Source organism: Microcaecilia unicolor, chromosome 6, assembly GCF_901765095.1.
Source record: "Microcaecilia unicolor chromosome 6, aMicUni1.1, whole genome shotgun sequence".
Lineage (NCBI taxonomy): Eukaryota > Metazoa > Chordata > Amphibia > Gymnophiona > Siphonopidae > Microcaecilia > Microcaecilia unicolor.
The window spans coordinates 286,560,742-286,572,794 of NC_044036.1; the positions used below are offsets into that span (position 1 = coordinate 286,560,742).

A 12,053-nucleotide genomic window follows, 5' to 3' on the forward strand; every position below is an offset into this window, starting at 1 on the left:
TCTTATCTGTTCCCTTCTCCACTACTGCCAACTCCAGACTTCGCGCCTTCTGTCTCGCTGCACCCTACGCCTGGAATAAACCTCCTGAGCTCCTAAGTCTTGCCCCATCCTTGGCCACCTTTAAATCTAGACTGAAAGCCCACCTCTTTAACATTGCTTTTGACTCGTAACCACTCGCCTCCACCTACCCTCCTCTCCTCCTTCCTGTACACATTAATTGATTTGATTTGCTTACTTTATTTTTTGTCTGTTAGATTGTAAGCTCTTTGAGCAGGGACTGTCTTTCTTCTATGTTTGTGCAGCGCTGCATACGCCTTGTAGTGCTATAGAAATGCTAAATAGTAGTAGTAGTCAGGGAACGGACGGTATCTAAAAATCTACGCAAAATTCTGGCTTCCCTTGAAGTGGTTCACCATAATAAGCTGTGTTCCCCTTTAGTGAGTTTTGATGCAGAAAAGGCTTTTGTTAGGGTCTCCTGTCAATTTATGCTAGTCATCTTGGGAAAATATGACCTAGCGGATTATGTTGTAGGTGTTGAGACCTTGTATGATTTCCTCAAATCTGGGTGAATGTGGGTGGGGGGGGGTTCTCTGACCTAGTTAGCATTGCTCTGGAGACCCGTCAGGGCTGCCCCATCTCCCCCCTGTTTGTTTTAACCCTGAATCCTCTTATTTGAGATATTTTAAATAACTCAGCTAGAAGGCATTCGTATAGGTACTAATATTTTCAAGGTGTCAACTTTCGCAGACTATCCATTGGTCCATCATTAAACCTAGAGAACTCTTTAAACGCATTAATAGAATATTTTAGAGAATATGGGGATTTTACTGGGTTCAAATTAAATCTAGAGAAGATAGAGGCTCTTCCTAACTTTGAGGTGGTGCGACGGCCCTGGTTTGGTCCCTTTTCATTACGCTGGGCAGAGTTTGTTTGTTTATCTGGGGGTTCTCTTGTCTGTGAACACCAGTTGACTATATAAACTCAACTTTCATAGGCTAGTGACACAAACTAAAGCACAGTTGAGAATTTGGTGGAACCTTCCTCTCTGTCTTTCAGGTAGGATAGCAATAATTCAAATGATAATTTTCCCCAGAATATCCCTATAGCGTTTTGTAGAACGAGATTTTGCAGAGGGAATTAGTGCATTTTTGTTGGAATGGGGGAGAACCTCTGCTCCAATATGATTTTTGATTGGCAACTGCTCGTGTGGAAGCCTGTGCATCCTCAATTTTAGACTTTTTAATTGGGCCTGCTTGATGAGACATTTTGGTGATTTGGCTTAGGGGAATGGAAATTTACTCTCTATCAGATGGAGAAAAAATATTTTGCACTTTTACATTTAAACTTCTTGGTTAAGAGTAATATCGTACTAGCTCCTCTCCAGAGACTTTGGTTCTCACATCACTCTTAAGTCAAGATCGTCATTGACCCCTTTTGTGGGAATTTGCATTTTAGTCATGGCCAAGATAATGTAATATTTTTGAGGTGGAATCATGTGGGGCTGCAATTGCTAGAACATTGTGTACAGGATACTGGACAAATTTGTTTGTTGTAGCAGCAGGGGCAAAGACTGGAAGACTATTCAGGAAATTATGCATATTCCCAGTTAGGCCATTATTTTGCTTCTCTCAACCCTCGGTCTTCATGAACTGCTTTTATAGCTAAATTGAGAGTGCTTTTTAATACCCAAAATGGAGACTCTCCATCTGTTTCTATCTTGCCCAAGAGACTATGGACGTGGAGACCCCCCCCCCCCCCCTAAAGGTTATGAACACCTTCGTAGGCAGTGGGAAACAGAAATGAACAGGGATGAAGATAACGTTGCTTTTTCCATAATCATCAAATGAATTCCCCAGACCTTCTTTAATTTAAAATAAAAAGAATGTTGGTATAGGGTTCTTCATAGAGCATATTTTCCTCTTACCAATTGCCTAAAAATGGGGAAACCTTCTCTTTCTCCGTGCATTAAATATGGATACACTCGGAGGGGGGGGAGGGTGGATTTGGGCCATATGCTATGGAGCTCTCCTTTAATTCGGTCCTGTTGGGCTGCCATTGTTCGTTATTTGTCCTTCATAACTGGTCAGTTGAACGCTTTTCACCCATAGAGGCTGGTACTTGGGTGGGATAGGGTATTAACTATACAGAGAAGGGACACCATATTACTAATTAAAAAATCTTGTGTGAAAGCATTGAAATGTGTTCTTCAACATTGGTTACAAACTGAGCCACCTTCATATTGGGAGTGGAGGAGCGGGCTGCATGATCTTTGTTTATTGGAATCTCGAGGGGTATTTCTAAACTTAAAAAGCGTTTCCTGTCGGTTTGGGATGTCCATCTTTGTCCTCATTTTCTGAGAGCACGGAGTTCGATTGTGAATATTTTAGGTGGGACTGCCACACTTGTAATTTCAGCCCTGGGTTTGGATTGCTTTCCAAAGAATTATTGTTTAGGTGGGGTGGAATGGGTGGTAGGTTCGGACTAGGAGCTGGGGGATGGGAGATTTGGAGATGAGAAGGAGGGTTTTCACTGAGCTGTTTTACTGTTTTTTATGCATAATTGTAAGTTTTATGGATGTTTATATTCTTCTCTAACAGACTAAAGAGTAGGGTGGGTAGGCTCTTCCAAAGGACACAAGGGAGATGCGATGATGCTTATGCATGATATTTTATTGAAAATACACCAAAATATTTGACACAGCTGCTGTTTTGGCGCATGGGCGCCTGCCTCAGGAGTCTGAAAGTAAGGTGTATACAAATGTATATTGTACATCCAATCGAGCATGCACGGAAATGGACAGTGTTTCTAAACAACACTGTGCAGACAGAAGGAACAGCTTCAATTCTCAAAGAAAATTGCCTAGAGTAACCATTGGGCAGTACTTTCAGATTCCTGAGGCAGGCACCCATGCGCTGAAACACAGTAGCTGTGTCGATTCTTTTTGGTGTATTTTCAATAAAATATCACCCATAAGCATCATTGTATCTCCCTTTGGAAGAACCTACCCACCCTATCTTTAGTCTGTTAGAGAAGAATATAAACATCCATAAAACTTACAAACAACCCAGCATCAAAGGAGAAATTAGGACTTGCCTGCTAATTTTCTTTCCTTTAGTCTCAACAGAAAGTCCAGACCTTGTGGATTTCTGCCCATCTACCAGCAGATAGAGATAGTATAGAAACATATGGTCGTAAGGATAGAGTATTCCTCCACGTTTTGTGATTGTTCTCTCTTTATTCTTCTCTAAACCAGGTAAAACATAAATAAAGGTATCAATCTCTTCTCTTCCTCTAGAACACGGGTGAACTGGAGCTCACAGGGATAGTCAGACTCTCAGAAACCCGGAAGCCATTTGTACCAGAAAATGACCTAACCAGGAACCGTTGGCATTACCGTGACTTGGAGGCCATGGCACGTGTCACAGGAGCCGAGCCTATCTTCCTCGATGCAGATTTCAGTAAGTGCTGAGAGAGAGTGCCATGGGGAGGAATATTACTTGTACATAGGGTGCTGCTCTTCCTTGCTAGAGCCCCCACACCCAGTCTTTGCGCAGCTTATTGTGCTTGTCTGTGCCAAGGAAATATATTTTTATTATTATTATTATTTATTTATTTCAAATATTTACCTAGCATTACACTTGAAACAGAAAAAGTACATTCGTCAGAATATTTTAAATAGCAAACAAATAAGAACAATTGTTTTTTGACTAGGTACTCTCAGGTCCTCAATAATGATCCAAGATTAACTTATGTGGAGATATATTAAATTTTTTTAAGGAAATTTAAACCAGTCTATTTGATAGTATTCCATTATCCATTTGAGCTATTTCACCTCATAGATCTCTTGGCTGCAATAAATTCAGTAAGTTGCACAGATTAAAAAAAAACAAACATACTTAACCGACTGATAACAAACAATACACTTGCAAGGATAACGTAAAAAGAATGTAGCTCCCAGATGGAGAACCCCTGGCTTCAACAACAGAAACTGCCTTTGTTTTTTTTTTTTGAGTCTCCTTAGAGACATCAGGAAATATATGGACTTTGAGACCCAAAAACTCTTTTTCTCTATTTTTAAAAAATTTCTTCATAATCAATATTTTATCTATAGATAAAGCTAAAGTTACTAATAAAGTTGCAGAGGTTACTAAGTCTACAGTTGAAGTTTCTAATATTGCTGCGACAACTAGTGGTTGAAACCAGTTGCTTTAAAAACTCTATTTATTCTACAAGGTCAAACATTTTCTTGTTCTTGGTGGGGGTGGGGGATTTCATACCCCATTTCAAAAAGCAGTGGGCTTTGGCATCATTTGCAGTATAACTTGATCCCATCTCAGACAAGTCCTGCATTTGTGTTTTTGAATATATGCTAACCAAACCATAGCACTGTACTTAAATCAGACTCTGCCTTGCAAACCTCTGATTTGGTTTATTTAAAAATTTAAAAAAAGTGCCCTTTAAACGGCAGCACTTAACTTTGTTTGTTGTTTTACTGTGTTACAGAGAGCACCATTCCCGGAGGGCCCATTGGTGGCCAAACCCGAGTAACCTTGAGAAATGAGCACACGCAGTATATCATTACATGGTAAGTTTATCCAAGTCATCAGAACCCTGAAGACAAAGCTGTGTTTCTTCGGACTTCTTATTTCTAAAACTACTAACCATTGTTCAGTTAATGTATAGGCTATCACATTTTTCCTTTCTAACTTTTTTTTTCCTTTGTAAGGCACAAATGGCATTAAGAGGTGCTCAGGTGATAAGTCTGAGAGGAATTTGTGCTGATCTGCCCCACCTCCTTTCCAATCAGTATTACATTCCTGCCAGGAGCTCTTTTACCTGACTCCCCTTCCTTTTAATCACATAAGAGTGGCCCAATGGTTCCAGCAATGGGATGAGAACCAGGAAAAATCAGGGTTCAAATCCCATTTCCTCTCTGTCTCTCCATGACACTTATTCCATGTGATCCTCAGCCTGCCACTGTTGTCTGAGGTACCACTAAGATTGTAAATTCTGTAGGCAAGGGATGTATTGAACATGTATTTTTTTTTTTTGTAAATCTGTTTATTCACAAGCAGTAAGTTAACAAACAGAGAGAACATCATCACAGAGCAAAAGCACCAACATCCATGCTGCATAACAGACTGATACCTCAAATAATACATATCAAGCGCTACAGCCAAAACTTTGAAAACTGCTTGTCATTTTCAATATATAAAACGAACCAATGGATATCCCCATCTTCCCACCCCCTGTACTACCCAAAAGAAAACTACCGCCCCTCCCTCCCCATCCTGTGTCTGGGTGTCATGAAACTAAAAGTTAAGAGGATATTGCAGAATTGGAACCAGAATCTGTAGGCATCGCTTCTAGCACCCTCACACAACTCTTCCAGAGACGCTCGTACTTCCAAGGAGACCTTTGTGGCCTAGCCGAAAGTCGTTTATTTTCCCACTCAGCCATCTGTTTCATACTGTTATACCACTGTTGCACATGAGGAACCGACTGGGCAGCACATCTAGCTTAAGTTGCAGATAAGCGTCGAGCTTGCGTTTTGTAATCCATGAAGAAAGGACCAAGTAGAGCATAAGCTGAATCCCTATGTTTCTCTCAAGATAGCCTTGCCAAAAAGGTTTTTAGCTCCTCTGGAGTTATGAACACTGTGCTGTTCTCATGCACTACACACACCTTGGCTGGATATTGAAGAGAAATCTTGACCCCTTTGTTAAACAATTGAGAGCAATATGGCACCAACCGCCTACGCAAATCTGATACTCTTGGTGAAAAATCCTGGAAGAGCAACAGCTTGGATCTATGATAGCCACTGCCTTGTGCTGTCGAAATTTAGACATGAGTTGAGCTTTTTCTGCATAGTTAAGAATTCTAGTGAGTATTGGTCGTGGCCTTGCATTCTGATCCTTTATTACGCCCACGCGGTGCACTCTTTCAATGCGTAGACGCTGCCCTTCTACCTCCAGGCCCAACTCTTTTGGAAGCCAAGACTCAACCAGGTCCCATAGTTCTTTATCTCTGATTCCCTCAGGCAACCCAACAATACAAATATTGTTGCGACGACTCCTGTTTTCCTGATCGTCAACTCACTCCTCTAGCTGCTTGCAACGGTTCTCCAGCGTCACTGTTTGAGCGGATATGCCTGAAGTCAGGTCCTCCTGGGTCGAGATTCTGTCCTCTGCCTGCTGGATGTGGGTGTTTTGCACGGTCATACTCTCTTTGAGTTCGTCCATTGCAGCATATAGTTTGGAAAGCTTGTCATCTAAGATATCTGCTAGGTTTCTTGTTATTTCTTTGATTGCTGCATCTTGCAAAGTAACCATTGGTGGCTCCTGGCCTCCCGAGGGGCTCCTCTCAGACGCCATCTTTGCCGCGTGAGTACTCTCACGCTCTCGAACAGGTCTTGGGGTTTTAGCAGGCATACCAGCCTAGCTGCCTATGAAAGCAGCCAATCTGCTCCACTGCCTTCAACACTGCACCTTTACACTCACTGAGGTCTAGGAAAGAGGGGGTAAAGCAGGTATAAAAGCCGATTTCCCATGCTGAGGGAGAGGAGATCAGTCACCTGGCGTCCGTTCAGGTTGCTGCCTTCACGTGACCCCCCCCCCCCCCCGAACATGTATTATAATTATCTAATTGTTTCTGTTTTAACATTTTAAATGCTTGATACAGATTTTATTCTCACTCCAGTTTTTGTTCTCAGCCCAGTAGAGCTATGGGTGGTAGTATGAAAGACCAGCATTAATGGATGGCTTTGTGATAAACGGGCTCATTTTCAAAGCACTTAGCCTTCCAAAGTTCCATAGGTTTCTATGGAAGTTTGGAAGGCTAAGTGCTTTGAAAATATGCAAAGTCAACTTAGAAATGCTATCAGTGTCTTGCAGCCTTATCAACTCCTCCTAGGTATGATTTTTTTTTTCTGTATTCTGAGGAGTTCCTTCTAGGTTTTATCTCAGTTTTTGGAAATTGAAAGGTTTTTTTCACTTGTATCACTCACTTAAGCCATTCTGTTGTCTTGTAGGTTTGGACTCTGCGCAGCAACTTCTTACCTATGGTACAGGAAATTTATCCAAAAGATGCCTCTCTAGAAGTGAAGTCAGAGCCTTAGACCTTGGTGACAGAAAAAGAAAACAAGGCACAGAACTGTCCACAGGCCCTTGGAAGAATCTGCAAGAACACTGAAAGTCTTGTGAGGAGACAGAGGAGGGAGTCTGTTTTCAGAACTCAGTAGCAATTGAAGACAGGAGCTTTTTGGATTCTGGGCACCTCACAGTATTTTATATAGGTTAGTTGAAGGACTAAGGAAAGGAGCCAGGATCAGTACTTGGTGAATGCCTTAAACAAAAAAAAGGGGAAACATTTAAAGGCAATGGTCAGACTTGGAACCCTGGAGATTTTCACACCTCCACATTCGGGGTCATCTTTAAAACATGGATTCAGAATTTTGTCTTCAATTCAGTAGCTAGAGGCTGCTAGACCAGTAGAATATTGATGAGACGTGTTCTTATAATGGGTTTGTTAGATGCACAGTTTGATGCCAGGAATGTCTTCCTGATAGAGAAGCCGAGTCCTGCTCTTCACCTATAGGCAGCTTGCAAAGCACAAATCTTACTAGCCAATAGAGCTTATGATTATTTATATTTATTTTAGCTTTAGTTTATTAAATCTCTTCACCCTTGTACTTTACAGCAATCAAATATGACTTCTGTTACTGAAAAATTGCTTTGTTTTCACAAAAACAAGGCTTTACTTATTTGTGAAGATGTTGAAATGTATTCTTACCTGTTAACTTTCTTGCCTTGAGTCGTGTTAGACCAGTCCACATTGATGGGTATATTCCCCAACCAGCAGATGAAGGTAGAGAAAGAACAGACATGTTCCGGTATAACAGCAGGTGCAACCTTGAGCTAGAAGCAAGCCTAAGCCTCTCAAGGACCAAATAAGAGAGGTCCTCCAAAAACTAACATGTGAGAAACGCAAAAGATCACTTTGCTAAAAATTAACAGTATTCCAAGGAACAGACGATACTGCTGATCCCAGAACTGTCTGCAGAGCAGGTGTTTCCCCCCTCTCCCCCCACCCCGCCTTCCAAGGAAGGAAGAGGAGTGGTCTAACAGGACTCAAGGAAAGGAAATTAACAGGTAAGAATAAATTTCACCTTCCTTATCATCCAGCTAGCTGGTGTACCAGTGGGATGTACCAGAGCTCATTCATCCAGGCAGGAGGAAGACAAAGCTCCCTGCACTGCTGCCCTGCCAAAGGTGCTGTTGCCTCTGACCCTCAAATCTAGTTTGTAGTGCTTCACAAAAGAATGCAAAGTTGATGCATGGCAAATGTTCTCTTGAGTGGCAGCTCAAGCCTCCCCCCAGGAAAATAGGCTGGGCCCTTTCGAGTGGGCCCTCTGGCCCGTTGGGACTGACTTTTTCGCCAAAATTTAAGCTAATTCAATAGCTGCCGTGATCAAGCAAACAATAGAAGCCTTAGATGCTGCCTACCCATTGTGCACACCATGAAAGAGGACAAACAAAATGGTCTGATCTCCGGAATTCATTAATGATTTCCAAATTCTATAGCAGCAGATGGTGCATGTCCAATTTATGGAGCAATTGATTCTCACACACCCTCCACCCCCTCCTGTGAGGCCTCCTGGGGAAAGGAGGGCAACGAAACTACCTGATTCAAGTGAAAGTGCGAAACCACCATCAAAAAGGAATGGGACCCAAGGAAATGGCTTTATCTGAGAATAACAAATAAAGGATCCTGACAAAGATCCTGCAGCTCAGAAATTCTGCAGGCCAAAGAAATAGTGACTGGAAAGGCTGTCTTAAGGAAGAAATCTTTCAAGGATGCCAGTTGAATGGGCTCAAAGGAAGCCCATGGCAGTGCTCTCAACACTAAAGGAATATCTCACTGGGGCAAGACCACTCAAAGCGAAGGCCAAAGCTTTTTTTTTTTTTTTTTAAATACCCATAAGAACTGGACAGTGTCTGGTATAGACACCAACAATCTGCTCCCCAGGGGCCCCAGAAATGGGACAGAGCTGCCACATGAATCCAAAGGGCGTTTAGAGCTAGGCCCTGATTGAAACTTTCTTGCAAAAAGAAGAATTCTACAGGGATATCCGCTCTCCACAGAAAGAGGGACCTCTTGCTGCATCAGGTCTCAAAGGTCCTCCAACTCTCACAGATGCCAAGGAGGTTGAGGTCTTCCTTGCCTGCCAAGGTTTCTACCACCACCTCAAGGTAACCCTTATGTTTCAAGTACCAGGCTATGAGCCAGAAAGGATGGATTTTCCATGGTGACTAGACCCTGCTACATAGTGCCACAGCCTTTCAGGAGGAGGAGAAGCTCCTCCACCAAGAGATGGATGAGGTCCACATACCATGGGTGACTCGACCAGTCGGGCACCACCAAGATGACTCAGCTTAGAAATGGATCTACTAGATACCAAGGAAGAAACATATAAAGTAGGGTAAGTGTGGACCAAACTTGCATGAATACATCTACCTCCACTGAATGTACCGTAGACTGGCAAATGAAGAACTGAGGACACTTTGAGTTGTCTGGTGATGCCATCAGATTGAACTGTGGAGACCCGCTCCGTCCACAATGAAACTTGAAGGCCTCTTAGCTCAGGGTCCATGCCCCTGGATCCAGATCCTCAAGACTGAGAAAGTCTGCCTGCATATTGTCCAAACCTATGATATGCATGGCTAATAATGCATTCAGATTAGTTTCTGCCAGCTGCAAAGCCACTGAATCTCCAGAGTCACTTTTGCGCCTGATGCCTCCCTGCTTGTTGGCATAGGCTACTGCCATCACATTGGCTCCAAACCATCTTTCCCTGAATGATGGGAAGGAAGCCCTGCAGCATCAAAAGGATCACTACAGACTCCAGGCAATTGATGGACGAGGAAGCCTCCTCTATTCTCCAGCTCTGGAACGTGTAACTGATAGCCCCCCAGCCCCTGAGGTTAAATATCGGTCGTAACCACCATCCAATCCAGGATCGCCAGCAAGTTCTCTGTGAGAAGATGGGGAGGGTAGTCTTACCACTCCACATCTTGCCTGAGGGACACTGACAGAGGATGATGGGCCTTTTTCTTTTGATGTAGGCACAGGGAAAAAAAAGATGTTAACTGCTTCCAGGTATCAACCTAATTAATGATTTTTTTAAACTGTACGCATAAATAGTAAGTCTGATTGTTAAGCATCTGATACTCATAATGTCTGTTTTGGTGGCCCTTTACTAGGTGAAAACATCAGAATACTGTGAATCCCTATAACTAGCCCCTCCATATGACACAGTGATTATGATTTAGAACTGATTACTATTCTAACTGATGAAACCAATACTTTCTCTGTGTCCATCTGTATGCTGCACAAGCCAGCATGTTGAAAAATATAAGTGAAAGATCAAATAAAAATGCTACCTACAATAAAGAATGACAACGTGGATAGAGAAGCTTATAGATTTGCTTGTTTTGTTTGGGTAACGAGTTGATGGGTGTGTGGAGGAGAGGGAAAGGGAGACAAACCTCATGGGCTTCAGCCATTTCAGTTTAACTGCCTTAGCTCTCTCCTGCTCGCTCCTTTAGTTCTGTCTCCCAGCACTGCTGCCTTCAATTTTCTGGGCCGCTGGCAGTGTGAGTGAGGTAGCACACTGCCTTCGGTGGCTCTGGAAGTCCTCTCTCTGTTGCAGCATCCTGCCTATGTGGGACACAAAATTGCACCAGAGGGAAAGATTCCAGGCCGCCGAAGGCAGTGTGCTTACCTTACTGACACTACGGAAAATTGAAGAAGGCAGTGCTACAGGGAGCCAAAAGGGAGTAGGAGAGAGCTGACCAAGGCAGTTAGATTGAGAACAGGAGATAGCAGGACTGCTGAAGCAGGGAGTGGGAGGGCAGCCAGTAGTGCTCAAAACTCAGGCACATGACTGGCAACCAGAGTTGGGTGGGGGAAGCCTGGGCTCCCAAGGCTCCCCGAAGCTACGCTACTGAGTGGGACAGACTCGCCCTTTCTGAGAAGTTCTGAGAGAAGAGGACATTTCTCTGGTAAGTGAGCGCTATTTTGCTTTGTGCTTTGGGAACTTAAAGATTGGAGTTTAAAGGAGGAATTGTAGGTTAGTGTTAGGCAAAATAAAAATATAAAAAGCAATTTTATCAACTAATCTCCATAGTCTTTTCCACTTAGTTTTGAAAACTTTGTACCACAGCATTAACAGATAGAATCTAGCAGGCACTGCAGGATCTAGTTTAATATTAAGGGGGGAATAAAAAAGAGAGAGAGAGAGAAAAGCAAGCATCATTAACTAGTTGCCAAACCCTTTTCCCATAGTTTTAAACTGAAATTTTCTCTAGAAATAGGTATTTTCCCATAGTTTTAAACTGAAACCTTTTCTAGAGGTAGAAACTAAACAGCCAAAAACTCTTGTTCTAAAAGACAATTGTTTTCTGTTCCTTGGCTGCTGGAGAGGTAGTTCATCCAGCGACCTCAATTAAGTGTTAATTAAGGTGTGGGGAAGTAGAATATTTGCATAGGTTGCTGAGTCAGCTTCAAAGAGCCTGTTTAAAAAAAGTCCCCTTAGATTCAAAACTATATAAAGAGGAAAGGTTCCACTGAACTTTCTTTCTGAGAAGTTCTGAGAGAAGAGAACATTTCTCTGGTTAGTGAACGCTATTTTGCTTTGTGCTTTGGGAATTTAAAGATTGGGGTTTAAAGGAGGAATTGTAGATTAGTGTTAGGCAAAATAAAAATATAAAAAGCAATTTTATCAACTAATCTCCATAGTCTTTTCCACTTAGTTTTAAAAACTTTGTACCATAGCATTAACAGAATCTAGCAGGCACTGCAGGATCTAGTTTAGTCTTCCCGCCCACCCCTAGGACAACTCTTCATTTATAGTCAGTTATTGCAATTAGGGTAACAAGCAAGGAGTGCTCTTACAGAGTTTTAATACATTTAATTACCGTCTAAGAAGGAAACAATAAATCATACAATATACTATATAAAATAAAAGACACTTTTATATTAGGCTAATATCC

General features: G+C 42.3%; 1 protein-coding gene across 1 annotated transcript in view; it reads left to right on the forward strand.

The window, feature by feature from the left end:
• LOC115473084 (surfeit locus protein 1) overlaps positions 1 to 10,178 on the forward strand; it is a 37,103-nt gene extending 26,925 nt beyond the window's left edge. Inside the window, exons 7-9 of the mRNA XM_030207725.1 lie at positions 3,296 to 3,458; positions 4,504 to 4,585; positions 7,031 to 10,178. Of these exons, the coding sequence (XP_030063585.1) occupies positions 3,296 to 3,458; positions 4,504 to 4,585; positions 7,031 to 7,097 (312 nt within the window). The 3' untranslated portion in view covers positions 7,098 to 10,178. The remainder of the gene's footprint in view (positions 1 to 3,295; positions 3,459 to 4,503; positions 4,586 to 7,030) is intronic.
• Positions 10,179 to 12,053: the final 1,875 nt, after the last annotated feature.